This window comes from Rattus rattus, chromosome 1 (assembly GCF_011064425.1).
Source record: "Rattus rattus isolate New Zealand chromosome 1, Rrattus_CSIRO_v1, whole genome shotgun sequence".
Lineage (NCBI taxonomy): Eukaryota > Metazoa > Chordata > Mammalia > Rodentia > Muridae > Rattus > Rattus rattus.
Genome location: NC_046154.1, coordinates 140,462,754 through 140,487,378, shown reverse-complemented (window position 1 = coordinate 140,487,378; position 24,625 = coordinate 140,462,754). Strand labels below are relative to the sequence as shown.

The following is a 24,625-nucleotide window of genomic DNA, read 5'->3' as shown; positions in this document are numbered from 1 at the left end:
ATAGAGTTAGGAAGAGCAATTTGCTAATACATTCGGAATAACAAAAATCCCAGGATAGTGACTACTATTCTCAACAATTAAAGAACTTCTGAGAGAATTACTATCCCTGACCTCAAACTGTATTACAGAGTTATTGCAATAAAAACCATATGGTATTAGTACACAGACAGGCAGGTGGATCAATGGAATAGAATTGAAGACCCAGAAATGAACCCACACAGCTATGATCACTTGATCTTGGACAAAGGAGCTAAAGCCATCCAGTGGAGAAAAGATAGCATTTTCACCAATTGGTGCTGGTCAACTGGAGGTCAGCATGTAGAAGAATGCAAATTGATCCATTTTTATTGTCTTGTACTAAGCTTAAGTCCAAGTGGATCAAGGACCTTCATGTAAAACCAGATACACTCAAACTAATAGAAGGAAAAGCAGAGAAGAACCTTGAACACATGGGTACTGGGGAAATTTTCCTGAACAGAACACCAATGGTTTATGCTCTAAGATCAAAAATAGACAAATGGGACCTTATAAAACTGCAAAGTTTTGGTAAGGCAAAGGACACTTTCAATAGTACAAAACAGCAACCAACATATTGGGAAAAGAACTTTTCCAATCCTACATCTGCTAGAGGCTAGTTTCCAATATATACAAAGAACTCGAGAATTTAGACTCCAGAAAATCAAATAACCCTATTAAAAAATGGGGTACAGAACCAAAACAAATAATTGTCAACTGAGGAATATTGAATGGTGGAGAACTACTAAAGAAATGTTCAACATCCTCAGTCATCAGGTTAATGCAAATCAAAACAAGCCTGAGATTCCACCTCACACCAGTCAGAATGGCTAAGATCAAAAACCCAGGTGACAGCAGATACTATTGAGGATGTGGACAAAAAGGAACACTCCACTGTTGGTGGGATTGTAAACTGGTACATCCACTCTGGAAATCTGTCTCAGAAAATTGGACATAGTACTACCTGAGGACCCAACTATACCATTCCTGTGTATAAATCTGAATGATGCTCCACTATGTTCATAGCAGCCTTATTTATAATAGCCAGAACTTGGAAAGAACCCAGATGCCCTTCAGCAGGGGAATGGATAGAGAAAATATCGTATATCTACACAATGGAGTACCACTAAGCTATCAAAAACAAATTCCTGAAATTCATAGGTAAATGAATGGAACTGGAAAATACCACCCTGAGTGAGGTAACCCAATCACAAAAGAACACAAATGGTATGCACTCACTGGTAAGTGGCTATTAGCCCAAAAGCTCGAATTACTCAAGATACAATTCACAGTCCACATCAAGCTCACGAAGGACAACCAAATTGTGGATGCTTCAATCCTTCTTAAAAGGGGGAACAAAAATATTCATGGTAGAGGATATGGAGACAGTTTGGGGCAGAGACTGAAGGAATGGCCATTCAGAGCCTGCACCACCTGGAAATCCAGCCCCTATATATACAACCATCAAAACTAGACAATATTGCTGAAGTCAAGAAGTACATGCTGACAGGAGCCTGATATAGCTGTCTCCTAAGAGGTTCTGCCAGAGCCTGACAAATACAGAGGCTGATGCTAGCAGCCAACCATTGGACTGAGAATGGGGTCCCCAACGGAGGAATGAGGGAAAGGACTGAAGGAGCTGAAGGGGTTTGTATCCCCACAGGAAGAACAATATCAGCCAACCAGAACCCCCAGTGCTCCAAAGGACTAAACCACAAAGAAAAGAATACACACATGGAACAACTGATGGCTCCAACTGCACATGTAGCAGAGGACGACCTTGTCAGGCCTCAATGGGAAGAGAGCCTTTCATCTTGTGATGGCTCGATACCCCAGTGTAGAGGAATGCCAAGGCAGGGTGAAGGGAGCTAGTGGGTGGGTAAGGGAGCACCCTCATAGAAGAAGGAGCAAAAGGGGTGGGAGAGGGGCTTGTCAAAGGGGATAACATTTGAAAGGTAAAGAAAATATCCCATAAAAGAAAAAATTTTAGTTTCATAAAAAAATAGATCATTTTAAAGTCTAAAAGAAATTAAATATAAAAAGTCTAACAAAATTCAATATACAAAGTCTAACAAAATTCATTAAAGGTTTAATAATTTTTTAATTTCATAGTCTTCTGTTTATAACAGACTGCACATACCATGATAATGCCATAAAAATCACAATGGTGCAAAATACCCTAAACACAGCAATGCTGTAGATGTCCTTGTTGCAGTAAAAATTAAATCCGTGGCAGAACTGGTTCCTGCACGTTCTCACTCTGAGTGGCTCTGGCTGTTTCTCTGCCAGCTGCTTTCACACACTGTCCTCCTGGCAGGTAAAATCAAAGCTCCCAGAACCTTGTAATTTAGCAATTAGATTTATATGTTAAGTACTCAATCCACAATACATCCACACAATAAATTCACTGCCAATTAATAAAGATTTAAACTGCCCACCTAGATAAGATAAAAATTAACCTAGTCCACCTGGATCTGGATCACCCTGCTCCATTGTGTCTATCTTGAATTCTCTTGCTCCTCCACCTCCTCCTCCCTTTCTAGACTTCCCTGCCTACTCTCCTTTCTCATCCAATGACCCACCTTGCTGCATAATGACATCATCCTACCTGCACTGATACTGGAGCACTTGTCCTTGCTCACCTGTGAGTGCTGATCTCTAAGAGTCCAACACAGAACAACTATGTACAGTACACTACACTGGGTAGTGGTAATAAACAACCATGGTATCTATTTACTTACTTTATGTTACTAAATTAAAGTGTACTCCTACTTATCAAAAAGGTTGTCTGTGAAAACTGCTGCCAGCAGTACCCTCACCCACTTTTTATTTTACTGTCTTCACTACATCAAGTCAAATTAAGAGCAGGTTTATGCACCTATTCTGTAATGTCTGCAAAGTGACTAAATTGCCCAAAGATGTATTTCTCAGGACATACCTGTTATTAAGTGATGTAATGTCAAGAAGGTGTAGAATATATATGTGCATATGTATGTGTTCTGAGAGAGAGAGAGAGAGAGAGAGAGAGAGAGAGAGAGAGAGAGAGAGAGAGAACAAGCAGTGATCATTTCAAAACATTTACTTCCCATCATCACCTGGGAATAATTCTCCCAACTTTTATTTAAAATAGTGTAATAAATGATGTCTATTCAAAGTCCACATTAGGAATAAGCAAAATGAAAGAACATATTTGGAGTGAGAATCCTTTAATTATATTCATTTCCAGAGAACAATAAATACAAAAATCATAAAGAATATAAGTAACAGTAATATTTCTCTAGATACACACAGCACCTACTTTTATACAACTTAACAAGCAAACACTTTTATTCCCCCAGGAATTACCATTGGGAAAAGCTATACAACAGAAGAGAAGTAGCCATTAAATTAAAAACTATTTGCTTTTGACCCTAAAGACTGTGGTTCTCACTCCAGTGGTCCATCGGAGGTGCAGAAAGGCTGAAGAAGTCAGTTCAGCTTCGAGCAGCAGCAGTCTGGGGCTGCTCCGACTGGAGCTGTTTACCAAGATACTCCCTGGAAAACAAGAACATGGTAACACGGCAAATTAGGACTTCAATACAGACAATCACTATCAAGACTCAAAACTTAATAATAAAAACAACCCCTGAACCTACACATTTCCAACTTTCAAAAGCTCCTTATTGGGGGTTGGGGATTTAGCTCAGTGGTAGAGCGCTTGCCTAGGAAGCGCTTAAGGCCCTGGGTTCGGTCCCCAGCTCCAAAAAAAAAAAAACCAAAAAAAAAAAAAAAAAAAAAAAAGCTCCTTATTGCAGGAATGCTACCTATCTCCACACACAAACCAGTCATGGCCCACACAGACAGCAGGTCTTCATGCAATGCCAATTGGGGAGTTGACTTTCCTGTTTACATGAAGGACTCGCTATTATATCTGCAGTCTGAGTTAACAACCAACTTATGAGTCAGAGGGGCTTCTTCATACCATGGAAAACATACTTATTAATGTTAGAAAATGCACACATGTATAGTCTGGGGTGAACACAAGGCAATGAAAAGCAATACCTGACAATAACAGCAAAAGTCAGGACTCTAACAGGAGCTACTCTTGTGGCCTACAAAGACCATAGTATTGCATGCATAGCTATCGCAGAGGCTAAGGAGTTTTCTCATTCTACATATGGGGTATAAATTACTTAAAAGTGATGGTCTCCAAACTGTCTAGATCCTTCAGGAAATGAATGACAGCTGGTTTTAGAGGTATAATCCTACAATCACAACACTCAGTAGGCAGAGGCTGGAAGATTGTGAATTCAAATTTGACTCAAAGTCAAGTACGAGTTTTAGGTTACATGTGAGAAAAAATTAAACATGTACCTACAATATGCATATTTTTAGCTTAAAATCACACATAAGAACCACTGAGGCCGAGGGTAAGGGTATGTTCTTTACTCCTCCTGCCCCCACCCCACCCCATGAATTGTCCAAACTTTTTTTTAACAATCAACAAATAAGGAAAAGAAACTATTTTTAAAGACTTCTAAATTGTCATTCCCTCCAGGAAAAAAGAAAAGAGCTTGGAGTGGGGGATTTGCATTCAGGCTCCCTCCAACTGCATCATTCTGAGAATGGAGGGCACATCTTCCTGCAAAGACTAACTAAGGCAGACATTGTGTATGAGGCACATAGCCTGACAAGGGAGCAAAATACCCAGGATCAGGGACATATTCCCCACCTCCTACTGCATCAATTAGTCACTCAACCACTACTTGGGTGAGCACCACCAGCAAACGATCTTTGGGTGTCACCAAAGACGTGCTTTATTATCATTTTTTGCCCTCAGTTGAATGTTCTTAAGATTGACTTTGGGTGTTAAAACACGTATTATTCCTGCGGTCTGAGGAACTACTCTGACATATGTATACAATGAGGTTATTATTTCCAACAAGGTAGTCAGTCATGTATTGCTAATGTAAATAAAGGCAGAGTCACAGGAATGATTTTGAAGGAGCTTATGCTGAGGTCTTCATGACCACAAATGTCAATGCAATCTACATGGCCCTGTAATCAGGTCTACCCAGATCAGAGGGAAAGTATATGCCTTGATGGCCCAGTGGGAGGCTGGTCTATTGTGATTGGTACTCATAAGGGATATCATAAAAGGTGAAAAGTCTTTCATTTATTTGTTCACAGGTCTCTCTGGTTGATACAAAACACTCTTTTCTAGCTATATAAGGTGGCTATGTGATCACTTTAGGAGTGACACCTACCTGAGCTACACTGGTGGTGCAATACAATAGGCTCAATAATATTCTCTCAAGTGACCTTTTGCCTGCTTTGGATCTCTTTGGTGGCATGAGCTTAGCAACTGGTATGATATGAAAGAAGAGCGCTTCGGCAACAGAAGCAGCTAGAAAAGTCTGTAACATAACCAGTAGTTGTCTAGCAATGGCAGAAACAACTAAGGAAAGCAGAAGGAAAGAGAAGGCGAGAGGTTTGAGAGCTGACACTAAAGAACAGAAGACTATTAAGAGTAAAGGACAAGAAATGGAAGACCCTGAAAGTTGGCAGAGTTCTAGAGAGCTGCTGCATTAAAGGCCAAGGATTTCAGACTCATGTCCAGGAGCTACAACACTAGTCACTGTCAGGAGCTAGAGACTCCCACTTCCTTGACCTGCACAAGAATTTAACACCACCATGGTTCCCAATTCAAATCTGCCACATTCAGTGTCACGTGCTGCTGCTTACAGATATTTTTAGTTGCCACCAACTGCTGCCAGAAACCAAGGGTGACAAGAGCTTGCTCTCACCTGCCCTCTACACCCATGTGGAGAGAGTAAAGGAGCCCAGGCAGTTTATAACAAAATTAAGAGAGTACTAAAGTACAGCAAAGTTGAATTGTTCTGACATTGGACAAGTTCATACACAGCTTCCTCTTTGCTCCTTTCCTGTGACCATCTGTTGGCAGGAAAGCCATTCCATTTCTAATTCTCATTTTTTCATACATATAAGTTGACTGAGAATCACTCAGTTCATGACTTGTGAGTCTGACAGATTCCAACTCCTAGAACACGGTGATGCACACCTTTAATGTAGCACTTGGGAAGCAGAGACAGATTTCTCAGAGTTTGAGGCAAGTCTAGTCAACATAGTGAATTCCCTGCTGGCCAATGCTACATAAAGAAACATTTTCTCAAAAGAAGGAAGATTGAGAGCCAGTGATGTTTCCTCTTCTGACTGATGAGTTTTCCTTGTTCAGAACTTGGAGAAGAATTAGGACATGCACAGATCTAAAGGCCTTGGGAGGATCTCATAAAGGCTTCTAAGTCTCCTGAGCCATACTCAATACCCTACCTTGCACAAGGGAATGTTAATAGGTCTAATCTCACGAGGGTCTCCTGCAGGTGTTCACAGCTACTCTAATTCAAAAAAGCAAGGGTCAGAAATCCTGAAAACTAGTCTATCATTCCTACAAGGCTATGAATAGACATGGTGGGATGAAATATTGGGGTTCTACTTTTAAAGCTTCAAGAGGCCCAGGTCATGTGAACCCTCACAACAAAAATCCCTTCCGGCTGTCATAACTAAAGTATTATTTATTTGCTTATAGGAACACTATACTATGTATATGCTATATACAGTATACTAAATATACTATGATAGCATTTTAAATGAGTTCAATATTTTTAAATATTTTTAGTTTTTGAGAATTTCACACAATATATTTTGAACATATCCATCCTCCTACCCCCTCCTCCCACCAAGACCTACCTCTATCTACCTACTCTCTCAATTTCCTGTTCTCTTTTCATCAATAAACTACTGAGTCCAACTTATACTACCCTTAACCTCCCTAGGGTCCATACCCTTAAAAGACTCCAACTCTCCAGAAGTCATCAACTGTCCATGTTTCTCAGATGGGGTGGAGGTTCATGACAATTCCCCCTCCTCCCCACCACAATGCTACAATGTTGACTAGCAAGAAACAGGGTCCCCTGGAGATTTTCTAAAGATAATAGGACCTCTGCACTCGTAACACTCACAGAAGCTGTGGTTTCCTGCACTAGACATTTGTAAATATAATTTAATTTTGTATTTTTAATTTTGAGTATGTACCCAACATAGGTGTTAGTAACTAAACTTGGGTTCTCTCTCAGAGCAGAATGTATTCCTAACTATTCAGCCATCTCTCTAGCCCTACTATGGCAATCTTTAACATACTAATTTCACCTATATAACTGGAAATACTTGTAACCTCAGCTATACAAATTAATGCCAAGGAAATGAAATTTTGACTATAACTGAGCAATAATTATAATATACTTTTTTTTTTTTCGGAGCTGGGGACCGAACCCAGGGCCTTGCGCTTGCTAGGCAAGTGCTCTACCACTGAGCCAAATCCCCAACCCCTATAATATACTTTTACCATTTACCTATCCTGTTTGGAGAATGAAGTGAAAATAAATAATAATTAAAATGAAGTGTGGCATGTGATTAAGGCAGAATTTCCAACAGTTCCTGAAATGGTCCGAAACATACATGTCAGCCATTTTGTGTATGTATTTATAGGAATATGATGATCTCAGCACTGATGCCTATAAAACCAAAATATTCATCAATTCTGAAAATGTTGAACAATCTTCATTCCCCACAGTACCATTCAGCCAAGATTTAATTCTTTTTATGTAAAAACACACTCTTTAGTGTGCACACATTCTACCTTTATTAAATGCTAAAATCACATGCATACCAAAATTTGTTTTAAAACAAACTTGTTTATTTATTATCAGTAAATGTTTGGCTGTATACCTATTTTATAAGCTATATTTCCAAGTCATTGAAAGCTGCTTGAACTAAACAGTGTCACTGGTGGGCAGTTTAAGAAGCTTTGGTCAAACAGAAGGAAGATGACCTAAGTGCTCTCTGCACTGTTAGTTAACAACTCACATCTCTTTGTTAGTAGTTGTTATTCCACTTTCACTGTGAACTAAGGAGCAGAAAGATGTGAAAGGTACCCTAAATCCCCGGGGCCCCTAAAAGGGGTGGCAGGCACATTCCCAGCCTCCCAGACCAGGGTCTCATTAGCTGCAGCACCCCACAAACCTTTGTAGAGCGGTTTGAGACAGACCAAGCCACGTAGAGCCCCAAGCCCCTCATCCAAAGGTGAGGACATGACCACAGGTTACAGGCTCAAGACAGATCAGTCACAGAGGACAACGCCCCAAACCCCTTCTCCACAGGTGAGGACGTGACTAAAGGTCATGTATGCTCAAGACAGATCAGTCAAGACAGGACCATGCCCCCGAATACGTAGATGAGGTAACCCACCCAAAAAAAGTATTTAAGGGTCCTGTTCAGAATTAAAGGTGTGCAGGAATTATTCCATTGTCCATTGAGCTTCTGTCATAAGAGCTATAACATCGCCACTTGGGGAAGAGATCTGCTCTCCCCAAAATCAGCACCAGAAGTTTCCCTGCACCCCCTCACCTGCTAGTCACTCTCCTGCTGCCTCAGCCCTGCTTGAGCAACAAAAAGACAGGTTATGGTGGAAAAGAGAAGAACTGGCAGCTGGGAGCAGCAAAAGCTGTCCCCCTCCCTGCCTGAGTTCTCCCTACCTCACATGAACCTGAGCACCTGGCCGGGCCAGAGATCTCCGTGAAGGGCCCAAAAGCGCCAGAGCCCTACTGTGAACAACTGAACTTTGACAGTAGGGGCTGAAACCCTTTTGGACAGAGCGGGTGTAATCTTCAAACCCCTCTCCACAGGGAAGCAAGAACAATTTAAATTATAGTTTGTAGAATGATTACAAGTAAAGAGGCACACTGATATTTCAGAAAACAGGAAGAAAAACATTCGACCAATCTACTGAGTGTGAGGCACTGACTCAGCCGACAGCAGTGGAAATGTCCATTCTCATCATTAAATGAAGCGGGTTTATTGACTCAAAAGCATAAACAAAAGGGTGGGCAGTAAATACCTTATAATTTACTTTCATTAAATTGTATTTTCATGGGAAAATAATCTCTAACTTCTATTAAAGACTGGACGGGAGGACTTTTCTAATAGCTTTATAATGCCTAACACATGAACAGCCTGTAAGAATCAAAAGGACTTTCAGAAAAATCATAACTGTGACAAGAAGTTGGTGTGGTAAGCCACATTTTTCACAGTATAACTACCTTAAATAATCAAAACAAAAACTTAACCTCATCTTCCTCCCTCCCTCCGTCCCTCCCTTCCTCCCAACAAGGATACTCAATTTACTAGGCATTAGAAATGGAAATAGGATAATATCCTCCCTGGCTATGAATGTCAGTGGCCTGACATTCGTGCTTCCTTCCCAGACAGAATTCTTTACTGAGACATCGCACTGTCTCAGGCTAGAATTTAGTTTCCTCTGTGCTAAATACAAACTGCTGATTCAAAAGACATTATATAAATAAAAATTAAAATCCCAATAGATATTTTGCAACCTTTAAAAAAAAGTCACTCAGATAAAAATGAATTTAAAAAAAAAATGCATGCTGGTACCCAAATCCTGTGGGGAAGAGAGCTGAACAAAGAAAAGGTCAGCCAAGACTGTCCCACCTGGGGATCCATCCCATATACAGACACCAAACCCAGTCACTATTGCTGATGCCAAAAAGTGCTTGCTGACAGGAGCCTGATATAGCTGTCTTCTGAGAGGCTCTGCCAGAGCCCTATTGATACAGATGAGGATGCCTGCAGCTAGCCATTGCACTGAGCACAGGGACCCCAGTGGGGGAGTGAGAGAAAGGATTAAAGGAGGTGAAGGTGTTTGCAACCCCATGGAAGAACAACAATATCAATCAACCAGACCCTGTCCCCCACCCCAGAGCTCCTGGGGACTAAACCACCAATCAAAGAGTATATAATGGAAGGACCCATTGCTCCGGCCACATCTGTAGCAGAGGATGGCATTGTCTGGCATCAATAGAAGGAGAAGCCCTGCTCCTGTGAAGGCTCGTTTCCCCAATGTAGTGGGATGCCAGAGTGTTAAGGTGGGATTGGGTGGGTGGGAGTGGGAGCATCTCCATAGACATAAGAGGAGGGGAGAGGGAAATGAGAAAGGGAGGGGAAAGGGATGGCATTTGAAGTGTAAATTCATAAAATATCCAATAAAAATAAATAAATTTTTTAAAAAAGGAGAATGCAAAGATGAATATGATTACAATGTATATACATATATAAAACTCTCAAAGAATAAGCAAAAATGTACTTCTAAAATTATCTATGTCCTTTAGTAGCATGATTATTTGTTTTCAAATATCTAAATTCATGCATAACCATTTTAATCACTGTCTTTATGGTTATACACAATCTTAGGAGAACAAAGCCGTAGGAGTGGTGAATTTTTGTTATATTAATTTTCCTACATATATAAAAGAGCTAAAGAGGGAAACACTCAGAATTTATTCTGCTTGAGAAAAAGACTGAAAGGTAATCTAGAAACACGAACAGAAAATTCTACATGACATCCTCTATGACCAAGTTCACTATTTCTTCCCTGAAGTCCTGGGCTGTCCATATGCACACACTGCTGCTTCTGAATTCGAGGATCACATTTAGAAATCGTTCTGTCGGTGACAAAGGATGACATTTCAGGGCGTGAAGCTGGGAGGATGAGCAGAGCACACCAATGGTCTCTAGAACCAACACTCATTCTTTACACGCTTTTGCCACATGTATGTAACACACCACTACTGAAAGGAACGAAGTGTGACATCAAGAATGCAACTGTGGAGAAGGGGATTCTACGGTGTTTGGTGTCAGTCACAAGGACTGCCTGCATCAAACCTCCTGAAGTGAGGGCTCCCATGTCTATCAGCCATATCCTGCCCTCAGGCAAGCACATACTCCTCCTTACTCCCCACCCACACTTGTGCATCTGTAATGTATTACTCCACTCCATATAGATATCAAATGAAAAGGGGAAAGTAATAACTTTTCTAACACGTACAAAGAAATAATTTCAAAATCAATTAAAACACTGAAAAAAATTAAGCATTTTCACACTGTGTATAACTCTAGATCCCATGTTATATAAACTCAAATCTAAAGAAACTTGCAATTTAACTTCTTAAAAAAGACTCTAAATCAAGATTCATGGCTGACCAAATATATAATGAACACTTTAAATAAAAGTTTGAAATTATACTTCAAATTTTTATATTTATTACAGAAACTAAATTTTTTACTTTGTATAAATATAAACAATTTCCAGAGAACTTCACAATATGAGATTAATAAACATGAAAAACACTAGCATCTATTTTAGTGGGTTGTTTTTTTTTTTTTAAAAAGAGAGAAAGAACAGCAGTAAATTCATGGCCAGCAGATCTGGGCTACATACTAAATTCTAGACTATCCCAGATTACAGAGTGAAATCCTGTCTCAAAAAAACAACCCAAAACACCAACCAAGCAAAGCAAAGCAAAGCACTACTATGCTACCTTAGGAAAACTGAAAGGCAGACTGTACCAGCAGTTACAACCATGTTGCATGTGGACACTAGACCGAGAGAGACATCCAGCCGCCCTTCACTGGAGAGAGGGTGTGCAGAAGGCTTATGTTCCATATGACACTCTAGTCTACATTAATCTGACATAGAAATAAATTGCCATTACTTGAGTAATTTTCATTCTCTGGTAAAAGCATCCATGAAAATGTGAAAAAAAGCTACATCAAAATGTAAAAGTCACAACTGAGTTCTAATCTTTCTGTAAAAATCTGTTTATAAAGAAGGAACAGAGAAACACTAACACTAATGTCCAAGTCACCAAAGTAAAGGTAGACTGTCAATAGTGGGGAAGAAGGACAAAAGGTGCATTCCCACCAGCTATCTGAGGAGATACAAACCAGCTTCTACCTACACAATCAATCGCAAGCATAAGTCAGGCATAAACAACATACCATGGACAAGGGGAAAAACCCTTCAGTGTATGATCATTTAACAATGAAAATCCTCAACCAAATCATTTTCTACTGGCAAAGAAGAAGATCAGCATTCTGTTGCATATACTTTTTTTTATCATGTCAGAAGTAAACATTTAAGCAAACAAAAAAAGAAAAACACTATGCCGGAGGACATTTAATGGGAAGGCAAAAAGAACATTGTTTTGCTTAATTACTAATATATAAATTGCACTATGGCATTTATAGTTTCAAAAAGAAGGGAAATTAAACTTATTTTTAAAGAAACCTTAGAAAAACATCTAGGAAATAAATTTAAGTTCATAGTCACAATAGCCTCCAACTATTAAATGTGAACATTCGTCAAACTAAGAGATATTAACTATATTAACTAGAAATATATACTGTGTGTATGTGTATTAAATACAAAATATTAAACTCCTAAATTACTGATTTATGTTGAAAAACCTAACTCCAAAAGCAATGACACAAAGAGAAACCCAGTGACACAGTCTGTGTTTTTAGTGACACCCAAAGTTTGTTCATGTTCTGAGTTGATATAAAGCCACTCTGTAGGGCCCGCTGCTTTGTTCATGTTCTTCTTGCACAAGTTAGGAAAAAGTAGCAACATTTCAGAATCACACACACACACACACACACACACACACACACACACACACACACACACACACACCTCTCTGCTAACACTGGCTCCAGGAGTCTCAGACTTACTCACGAGATCCATTATCCAGAAAGGAGCATAGATATTTGTTTTTTAAAAAAACAAACAAACAAAAAAAAAACAAAAAACAAAAAACAAAACATAAACAGGCTGGAGAAACGGCTCCCCAGTGAAAGGGCAATGGCTCCTCTTCCAGAGAACCCAGGTTGAGTTCCCAAGACCCACATAGCGGCTCACAACCTTCTGAAGCTCCAATTCTGGCCTCTGCATGCACATATTTATACAAACAAAACTCATACACATAAAAAAAATCTTTAAACAACAACAGAAAAAAAAAACCTTTTCAATTTCTTTTAATTCATCTAAACTTCAAACAACCCTGCAATTATACCCCTAAATGTAGCCTTCCTCACTGGTGCTTACTCTGTACTTTTAAGTTATTGTGGGAGCTGACCATGCCCTGGAGAGTATTTCCAGCACCCAGAATCTCCTTGCAACATCTCAGTACCATCAGGTACTGAAACCTTAAAGCATTGCTTTAAATAAACCATGCTAATTTCTGCTTCCTGTTTTTTTTTTTTTTTTTCTGTCTCATTCCTTACATCTGAATTACTAATTAACCCCAATAATCAGCTGCATAGCTGGCTCCTTACCACTGTCACCTCAGCATAACTGGTATTTGGCCTATTCTGAGAAGCCTGTCTAGTTTACCTATATAAAGATGCACCTACTTCTGTTTTACCTTTAGCCCAGCACCTAACAGAAACAATGTAAACTTATTCAAAGACACTGTTACAAGCCTGGGTAATGTTAGTGTCTATGGGAAAACAGCTTGCTGGCAGGACTGTAACATTTAACACACAAGGTAACAGCAGCACAACTAGATACTATCCTGTACTGTATAACTGACCCATTCTAATGTACCATTCATTTTTCCTGAAAATACTGATGACATTTCTGTCAGTTATAAAGGATTTATATTTATTCCTTGTACTTTAACAAAAATAGCCTCAAGCTAGAACACTCCAGTATAATGCAACCACATGATCTTTTCCAAGTGCTGAAGAACCAACCCACAGCTGAAACAGCTGTTCCACAGGGAATCATTACTTGTTCTGTACAGTGCACAACATGTTCAGTCTTTAGAAGGGATACAAAAAGATCAATAATTTGAATTTAAAAAATAAAAGGATAAGAAAAAGGTATGACTCTGGTTATATGAAAAGCATTTTAAAAGCATCAAAAGTAATTAATGAAGCATGACCATGGATTCTGAGTCAATAAACAGGCTTCCAGTGTCTTCCTATAAACTGGTACAATGCAGCTGTACACTCAGGTTACACTTTAAACACCCTGCAGATCTGGGATTTTGCCAGAAGGACCTTTTCAGTTACAGTGAAGTAATTCTGGTATCGGAAGTCTGTACCTTTCCTAAGACTATTAATGCAGTTCATCTCTATAAAATTAAGTCTTTGCTCTACATTAGCAATATGTGTGTAGACTTTTTTATAAAATCACTGATAAGTCACTGAAGTATTTATTTCCATGAGCACTCACAGGATAAGCATGTGAGAGTTTACAGAGCAATGTGCAGGTGAGACAGACACCGAGACATACCAGTTGTGCACCATGAGCTTCTGCACAGCCAGAAGAGCATTGTAGCGGACCTGCTGGTCTTCGTGGTGCATGTGGTTCATCACCAGCTGCTTCCCACCGAGCTGCTCAATAACCCTGCAGAACAGGAAGACTTGGTGAAGATGTCATTTCTTTCAAATTGATGTTGGTTACAAGTAAAGAGTCCAAGTACCAAACGCCCAAAGGATTTCTAAAACAAAAATCACAACTAACTGAAGTAAGCTTGCATTACATCTTCTATCACTCTCAATGTATTACAGAGTGTGGTGGTTGAATGAGGACAGACTACACAGGTTCATGAATCCACAGCTGATGAAACTATTTGGGAAAGATTAGGAAATGTATCACTAGGGGCAGGATAAAGATTTCAAGAGACTTGTGTCATTCCCACCATGCTCTCTCTGCCTCGAGTCCAGGTGAAAGTACAATACAGACATCGAGTGCCTACACTATGTCAGCCACTGTAATTTGAAATGTTATCTGTTAGGTCAGCTCAGCTATTAGTCAGACATATCACATTAAGCAGGTAATTTACAGTAATTGCCAAATACAAAGAGCATGTATAAATCCATTACAGCATTGTTGGTGATGATCCAAAGACACACAGGCCATATTCTTTTGTGTAGCAAGCCCTGTTGCTTGGCTAATAATAGTAGGGGCCGTTCCTGCTCAATTCACTCTCCTCCCTGTCATCAAAGCAATCTTTGTAAAACCTTGAAGACCCTTTACCCCATTTAAAGTTCAGTAGCTCTGCTATTTAACAAAGGTACCAAAATCCTTAACACTGCCTTATCGCATACTTTGAGCTCCTAGTCAGCTTCAGGGAAAAGGGCCTCATACTCCTGTCCTGTGGTCTTGCTCTGGACCCTGAGCTCATAACCAATGAGAAGTACAATTACTCTGGCCTGAAAGCAGTTTACCTGATACATGCATTTTCTCCAAGAGGCATAACCTCTTGAACATGGAAACCTATAAGCACTTCAGCACCATACTCATGAGCCATTTTAAACAGCAAAATTAAAAAAAAAAGCAGAGAGAAGATGCTAACATGGCAACAGACAGACCATGCAAACAGCACTTGTTTGTAGTAGAAGAGGGAACACAAGAAAGCTGAACTCAGCCTTGTTCTACCTCAGAGGGGAATGTGTCCATCAGGGACTCAATGTTTTCCATGGCTCTGCACGTGTTCATGAATGACTGCAGAAGTAGCATATTTACATGAGCTTTAAAATGATGTAATTTTAGCAAGTAAGCAAATGTCCTAGTTTGGAAGCTATGAACAATGAAAACAGCAATATACTTCAGAAAGCATGTATTTACTTCATATTACATGTAAAATTATGAGCGTAATATAGGACACTGCACAAACTGCCACAGTGGAAGAAAGCACTTCATGTAGGTTACTGTGACAAACTCCAGGAAGCAATGCTCAGAGCCCAGGGCAAAAACCAACACCGAGAGTACCCATATTGCACTAATATTCACTAATGTTTGATAAAAAGCATAAAGGGTAATTTAATATATATATAATTTATATAGTAATTGTAATGCTTGACATAATGTAAACAGCAAGCTTTAACTGTTTATTTTAAATGTAAGAGTGGATTCCTATACTATGTTAAATAACCAAAATATAAGTTAAAGATATAAGATGCTATATTTTCCTTCCTGCTTAAAGATTAAAAAAAAACAAAGTACTTCCTGCTACTGCTGGAAGGGGATCATGAAAATTATATTCTCACATACTAGTGTCTGGGAGTGTGAATTCATCTACATCATAATAATGTTTTTAAAACCTCATAAATACACTTTTATTTCCTTTCGTCTATTTCAGGGGATGGCAGAAAGTAATCAAAATGCACAACAGTTCATTCTGTTTTCACAACAATGAAAAATCAGAACCCAAGCAAATGTCAGTTTAACAAAAAAAGGGAAAGTAAAAGAAAGTGACAAAGCGTGAGTGATGTGGCCCCTTTCCAAAGGACAGAGAGACATTTGAGAAGTCACTGTCTGTGACTATGGTGCTAAAGGCCCTGCTTCTCTTTACACTTTCTACAATTAGCATCTGTAATGTTCAGAACTATAATTTTTTGGTTTGCTATAGAAAAAGTGTGTGCCACTATAAAAATAATTTATTTGCATGTGCTTTGCTAAGCTTTGCATACTGAAGACCCATGTACCTGATGTAGAAATCTATATCTTAACAGAGCAAGCATGAGTTTTCCGGATAATTCTTTCCAGATTGATTATATCCTGCTGAATGGTGAATAATTTTCAGATAATCATTTTCAGAAGTTAACAGTTAATTTTAAGAAAGAATAGATAGAACCAGGTCATCACTGTTGTATAATAAGTATAACAAAGACTTAGACATTAGTGTTTTAGTTTCAAGACAGTATATAGTGATTTATCAGATTTTTAAAAAATAGTCTTATATATCTATCAGTATTTCTACTCACAACTTACAGAAACTTGAGTCTGATTCGGCAGCCAAAGAACTGACAGAAAAGCAGGAGCAGTTTGGAAGCTGGAGAAGCATCTTTGACAGATTAAACTGGTAATTCAGGCAGCTGTGATGCAAGTGCTGTTCTAGTCTGTTCATGCTCAGACCTGACCCTCATGCCTGCTGCTTCTGTCTCCTTCATCACCCACTCCTATGGAAGACGTGATGAGCTCAGGCCATGGGAGTGTGCCTAAATTTATGGAATCGGGGAAGGGAGTCACTGCCATCTTGACCATCTACAGTGTGGGTACAGAACATATGCCTTTTAAAATAATTTCTTCAACTCTAGGAAGATGAGTTTTGATACTACTGAATTGTTTTAAGAAAAATAAAACTAAAAGCCCATTATGGCATTCCAGGTTTTGCAGGTACACTAGCCCCTTGTAAAGAGCTTGAAAGGGTGTTCAAGCTGCTGGCACACAGTTGTATTGGAGATAATATTAACTATGTAAGACATGAGTAGAGGACTAGTTAAGTCCAGCAGCTAATGCTATGTGGACGAAGGGGTGCCTAGTATTGAAACTGTCACAAGTATCAATATGACTCATCTATTATTTGAATATATTGAGTAAATTTTGTAGGAGGTCGGCGCTAGAGATGGAAACCTTATATGCTAGGCACATGCTCTGTCACTAAACCCCACAACCCAATGACAATTACTAAATTTGTAATTTGGGAGCAATAACTGCCTATTATGTTTGCTATCTGAATTCAGGCTACTGATTCAAAAGTGTAACTTCTAACCACAAAAGCAACTACGAAAATAACATAAAATACCAAGAAAGCATGGCCCTCTAAATCAACATGTTCAAAGCTCATATAAACTCACAGAGACTAAGGCAGCATGCACATGGCCTGCGTGGTGCTACAACAGATCCTTTGTGTATTTATTATGGCTTCCAGTTTAGTTTTTTTATAGGATTCCTAAGTGTGCCTATGAGTGGGTTTCTGTTTCTGTACATTCTCTTGGGTTCTTCTCCTTCTGTTTGATTGTTTTGTACAATTACAATGTGTTAGTTTTTGTTTTAGCTCATTATATTTTATTATTCCTTCAAAAAAGCAGCCTTCTAGCCTTCTTATGGGAGAAAAGGAGTGGATACAGATGGGAGGGGAGGTGAAGAACAACTGGAAGGAAGAGAGTGGGAGGAGATTGTAACCAGGACATGTTACCTGAGGAAAAAAATCTATTTTCAACAAAAAGAAAAAATAAAAATGAAACAAATAAACATATAAACTCAGAATAAAAGGCAATCTATGTTGGCACCTGTTAGAAACAATGAACGCTGTCTGAAGGGTTGGGAGGTAGGAAACTGGACCTTCCCATTTTCCAATCGGACTGTGACTCTCTCTCTCTCTCTCTCTCTCTCTCTCTCTCTCTCTCTCTCTCTCTCTCTCTCCTTTCTTTTATTTCTTCTGAATTTGATCCCTCAAAAATTCAAGGCCTTTGCTGAGATTCTTTTCAGTGAACCAGAAGAAAATGTCCATTGCTTGTTTTTATGGGTGTCTAATAAATGAGACAGCCATTTTCTGATAATGACTCTTAAATGAATCCTGCCATTTTATGATGACATATCTTAGCAGCTGTGATTACCTTAATAAGTTAAGCCTATCATCCAAACATCATCATCAAATGTGAGATACCAAAGCAATTTTCTAAGACTGCAGTGAAATGGATATAACATAAAAGATGATCCCCACATCATAAAAGATAATTTGCAGGAAGAGAATGAGAACAACAAAAGGACTAGGGCTGCATCTGACATAAGGAAACGCCTGTTCTGCTGAATACAAACAGAAAGCTAGATAACTTTCTGCTGACATTCTACACCAGGAGACACTCCGTGTTTCTGCTTCTGTTGGGAACATGCTAGTCAACTGTGTGCCTAATATGGTACTGAAGCCTTCAGATTCTACTTTGCCAAATAAACATATCATTGTTTTGTTGTCAGTGTGTCTAAGTACATTTAGTTATATAACCACACCTCAGTATTTTGAAATGCATGATTATATTACTATGCATCTACTGTAATTTTTCCTTACAGACTCTGTATTTAATTCTATGGTTTATAACTGCAGTCAATAATGACCTATCATTCATGTCCACAACTATGAGAAGTAGGGGAAAAACAGTATTCACAAAATGGCTATGGAATTAAAATTTGTAAACAAAGGAAACTTTTAATGAGAAAAATATCGACTGACAGTTACACAAAAGTATTAATGCAAATGTATTTATATTTTGATATAAAATGATAACTCATTTTAACTGAGTTCATTTTTTTCATTAGTTTCTCTACTCAGTTACTTTGATTTGGAAAAGAATATTACTTTGGATTGTTTCAAGAAACCAAAAGGAAACATAGGTTTGTCTTTGTCTTTTACCGTTTGCCCCGGGGATAATGCCGGACATATTCTCCAACATCATGAGCAGCAACAGCTAAAACTTGTGGATCATCTGATACCTCCAGAAGTTTTGTCAAGATTCTGAAATAAATTTAATCCAGACATATCAAGCTGTGTATTTTTCTACAGAGTACAGTTAATTAAGTTTAATATAGACATCTTACTTAAAGCAGACATTTCTAAGGATTTCACCATAACATCCATGTTAGTACTTTTCAAACCTTTGCACATATATACAGGTTACCCCCAGCTTTATAAGCAGTTACATTTATAAACAATCCCAAAAACATAACCCGAGACTAGATGATAGGTCACGGGTCTAAGAGAAAACCTATTATTATTATTCTGCTAAAGATATAGGGCAGTAAATGACTCCTAATAACATACTACTATACTATAAACCAGGGCCTTGCCCAAATTCCATCTGAGAAGCTTCTTTTAGCATTGATGGAAACGAAAGAGACCATAACTGGACAATGTACGGAGAGAGAGAGAGAGACTCTGGAGCACTAAATCCTAAGTGGATGTCTTCTTCAAACCCCTTTCCTCAAGGCTCTGGGATCTATGAGGAAGAGGAGGAACAAACACTGAAAGAAACAGAGGAGATGTATGGCTTCAAGAAAACCAGCATCTTCCAGATACAGTAGGACTGATGTATATCTAAGGTCCCAGAGACTGTAGCAACAAACGTAAGGCCTGCACAGATTCAAGCCAGACAGGCAGGTTGCCAGCAATAAGAGTTGGGAACAGACACAGGGTCCCACCCTACCCACCCTAATCAAACAGCTAGTTGTAATTAATATCTGCTGGCAAAGGGAAAATCTACTCCCAACATGCTTTAGGTCATGGTCTTCATCACAGGAATAAAAACCAAACTAAGACAGACAAAGACACACACACACACACACACAGTTTTTTTAAGGGTCATCTAAGATGTTCAAGTATTACTGTCCCTTAAAAATTAGGGAAGAACACACCAATCGGCTGTCCAGTGACAGTTAGCTCTGAAAACAAACTTGCAAATAACATTGTAAAGACTGAAGAGACTATATTTAAGACTACTTATCTTTATCTATATCTATCTATCTATCTATCTATCTATCTATCTATCTATCTATATGCATACATAGTAACTTAGTAACAAAGAAGTTATGAATTTGAAGGAGAGCAGAGAGGAGTACTGGGTAGGTTTTGGAGGAAGGAGTAGAGGGATGTGATTATAATCTAAAAAACAAGCATTTTGTTTTGTTTTGTTTGTTTTGTTTTGTTTTAAATAGATAGCTCATTGGTTGAGAGCTCTTACTGCTTTTGCAGAGGACTGGGGTTTAGTTCCTAGCATCCAGCCACAGAGTGGCTCACAAATGTCTGAAACTCTAGTTTCAGGGGATCTGACACCTAATGCAGGATTCTGCATGCACATGGCTACACAAACATGTAGACACACTTATCACACAAATACACAAATGAAATAAATATTAAATAGAAAACAATTAAAACTATTTAGTTGTTTGCTCGCATATAACCATATGTTCACAAAATATGAGTCTTCATACTAGGGAAGAACTTAAATCACTATCTTAGCTTATATTGCCAGAATTAAAACAAATGTTTACTTGTAATAATATGTTTTCTAATATTCTCTACCACTCTAAACTGGATTTAATGCTCCATCTCTACAATTCCATCACTGGAAGGGAGAAGCCAAGACTAGGAATCCAAGAGTTCTAAGTCAGCCCGTGTCAAAAATACAAAAATAATCCCAAACATGTTCCAATCCACAAAAGCTGCTTGGTTTCTAAATCCCATTTATCTGACCTTTGCTAATACTAAAACTTAAAAGTCTACCCATGAAATCTCTGCGACCATCTCAACGTGTCATCTGCCTCAAATCTGCAAGTGATAGGAGGACAAATGAAGACGCTGTCAATCAGAGTATCATTTTGTCATGCAGTAATTACACACCTTCTATCTTCTGGATTAACTGAGAAATGTGGATTTCCAAGTCCCCAGGGGGGAAAAGCATGACAGTAATACATATTCATTTTCATACTGATATACATACATTCTTCACAAACTGTTTTTGATGAAATGAAACTCAGAAGTTAATGCAGATCAGGATATAACAAGCATTGAAAATTAATCAAATTATTATCTGTTGCCTGCCTATCCATATTCTACACACAACAGCACCTTGACAATAACTCCTTCAATGTAAGCACATGAAAATCTAGAAGATAAAAACAAAAAACACATTCAGCTTTCCAAATATTTATTTATATTTTTCAGTATTCCAAATTATCTGCTTTCTTCTTTAAGTTATTCTATTTTATTTTCATTTTATGTGTATGGATGATTTTTTTACCTGAATGTCTATTTAGCACATGCATGCAATGCCTGTGGAAGCCAGAAGAGGGCGGCAGAACCCCCAGAACTGGAGTTTTAGACAGCTCATCATCAATGATGGGGTAGTACTTACCAATGATGTGGCTGTTTCAGAGTTACCCACATTCCTGAAAGCGACCTCTTCTTATAAGCTATAGGATTCTAGAGATGGGGCATTAACCCATGCTCTGTAAGCCAACTAAATGAACTCGTCAGTTCACTAAGCTAGACTCTGGTGGAATGGTACTTTGGACTGTCACTACAGCACTATTTGAAGTGAGTAAATATTTGTTTATGTCTCACCAGGAAAAGTTAGTACAACTCTGTACCCAACACAGGGTGTGATAAAACTAAAGGTGACTTTGCGAGGAGCAACTGCACTGCCCTTGCTTTGGACTGCAATGAGGGTGGACCATCCATGAAGGCAGTCTCAGCAAGTAGCTTCTCCCTATGGGGAATATGGTAGGCATCTTCTTATTATGGCAGAATTACGTGGGCCTTCCTATGGGGAGCAAGACATGTAACACGAAGCCATGTGAGGCTGCCTTATACAGGAGCCTTAGATGGCTGTCCTTTACATAATATCTAGCAGTGCCCCTGCTTGATAAATAGGGTCTGTTCTGTGAGTACAGAGACATTCTAACAGCTATTCAAAGTCTAGAGTATATGCTACATCCTTTGAAAAGAGCAAAACGGGACAAAACTGCCAGCAAGCAGTAACCCATGGCAGTTGCAAGCTGCTATGATGTGTAATAAAACATACATCTAAATTTGACATGCTACTCAGCAGAAACTCACTGATGTAAGGAAGGAATTCTAATGGAGAAAAGGCATATATGTGGCTATCACCCTCCACTTCAGCCACTGACTCGATGGGTAGGGTGTATAAAGGAGAGGATGAGCTAAAGATACTAACAACATTTTCTGTAGCTGGAGAGTTCTGAGGGACCAAAAAGGAAAGGGTACACATCAGATCTGTGCTCAAGAACTCCCAGGCTATGCTGTGGAACCCACTGGAAGAACTAAATAGAGAAGGAAGAAAGCAAAATAGAAGTGACAGAAGATAATCTTCCACTCCAACTTTTAATACAGAAGAAGAGAGAAATCCATGATTCTTCGTAGAGGTCAAAGCCTTAACAATGGGCATGGGCAAAGAAATCATGATAATTAGTGAAGATTTTTCCTCTGAACTGCTTAATTTGGCAAAGTCTGTGAAGCGAGAAGGGACAGAACCACTCAGAGCCAGACTAGTGAGACTGTGGGATGTGAGAACAAATGATAGTTTTTATCTCTGAACTGGGAAAGCAGAGAAAAGCATTATGACTACTCATCCTTCCCTGAGACAAAGGTCCACTGCCTGTAATGAATATACCACACTAACGCAATATAAGAAATTACCTGGGGAAGGTGGCGCTCACCTGTAATTCTAGCATTTGTGAGGCCAAGGGAAGAGACTCTTAAGTTCAAAGCTAGTCAGAATTATACGGCAAGACCCTGCATTAAGAATACAAACAATGTTGGCAGAAACCATGTGCTGAGCATGAAGAGAATATATAAGGATATCTTTGTGCTCGATTTTTGTAACTTGGAACTTCTAAAGTTTAAGTCAATTTTAAAAGTGTATGTATTATATGACACTGTATGTGTGTACAAAGGAGGGAAGAAATGAAGGGAAAAAGAAATTCTTGGGAACATTTTCATAACCTAAGTTTGACAATAAATCCTTTGTGATAATACCAAAAGTAGAAGGAACCAAAAAAAAGTTAAAAGGGAACTTTGATTTTAAAACTTTTGTCCTTCAAAGCCTTTGTCAGGTTATCAGCTAGCACTATGGTAATCTCCTGTAAAATGGGGCAGACAGGGAACCACAGCTTTCACATGATCATAAGGGAAAACAACGGACAGTAAATGGTGCACTGTGTTACTAAAGCTATGATGACTAGTAGGTTAAGTGTTTAAATAAATTTCCAACATATAATGATGTTTTTTAATATGCAACCCCTTTATAAGTTAAGGAGCACCTGTAGAAAGAACCCTAACAACAAAATACCAAAAGGCAACTCAATGTACAAAGAAAATAGAAGCCAAGATCAAAATAGGTGCTTTTCCTTAGAAGACAGACAAAAGATCAGTAATTATAAGAAAAGATACTTAAGATTATTAACCTCCAGGAAATAAATTCCAGTGTGTGTGTGTTGGGGGGGGTGGAAATGAAATAGAACTACATATCCTAGAATACTTAAAATCAAAAGGACCACATCCAGTGTTCAGCAGTACACAGCTTGCCTAGAATGGATGAAGAAGTCCTGGTTCAATCCCCAATTTTGGTTAAAAGGTACAAAACCCAGAATCCTTACACAATGATGTAGGAATATAAAGCTGTACAGCCACTTTGAAAACCAGTTTGTCAATTTCACAGAGTTAAACACAGTTACCGTAAGGCTCAGCATCCCAATACTAGACTGGAATTCTGGATTGTTTAAAAAGGGGAAAGTAGGCCGAACACAGAATTAAACCCTCTCTGCTTTTTTTTTTCTTTTTTTAAGTGTGTTTGGGAATTTTGTCTATACGTACACCTAGTACCTTCAGAAGAGGGCAGTCAATGCTCTGGAACTGGAGTTACAGATGGTATGATCCACTATGTGGATGTTGGAAACCAAATCCGGATCCTCTGGAAGAATAGCAAGTGCTCTCAACCACTCAGCCATCTCTCCAAGCTCCCAGCCTTCCTCCTACTCCTTGACTGCAGATGCAATATGACTACTTGCCTCAAGCAAAAGAAAGAAAATGTATGTTCCCATGTCAACGTGGACAGTAAGCAGTACTAGTGGACTAGTGACTATTCACAGTCAAAGACAACAAATTCTACGGTTCATAAAGTCTTGACTGTACACTGGAGTACTACTCACCCACATGAAGGGATAAGTACTCATAAGCACGTCAACATAGCTGAACCATGAATACATGGTTAAGTGAAAGATACCAGTGTCAAAAGGACAAAAAGAACATGATGGAGGGAAAGGGATCTGTACAGAAGAGATAGGTGAGTTAGAGATGAGAGGGGAAAAGACAAGGTGAGGGTAACAGCAATCAGA

At 38.8% G+C, this 24,625-nt stretch overlaps 1 protein-coding gene across 3 annotated transcripts in view; it reads right to left on the bottom strand.

The window, feature by feature from the left end:
* Positions 1–3,204: 3,204 nt before the first annotated feature.
* The window catches only part of Atp6v1h (ATPase H+ transporting V1 subunit H), an 83,894-nt gene continuing 62,473 nt past the window's right edge, over positions 3,205–24,625 (bottom strand). For all 3 annotated transcript variants that reach the window (XM_032906425.1, XM_032906440.1, XM_032906433.1), the window contains 3 exons: positions 19,128–19,229; positions 14,225–14,338; positions 3,205–3,549 (listed from right to left, as the gene is read on the bottom strand). In XM_032906425.1, coding sequence (XP_032762316.1) covers positions 3,489–3,549; positions 14,225–14,338; positions 19,128–19,229 — 277 coding nt within the window. In that variant the 3' untranslated portion in view covers positions 3,205–3,488. The remainder of the gene's footprint in view (positions 3,550–14,224; positions 14,339–19,127; positions 19,230–24,625) is intronic.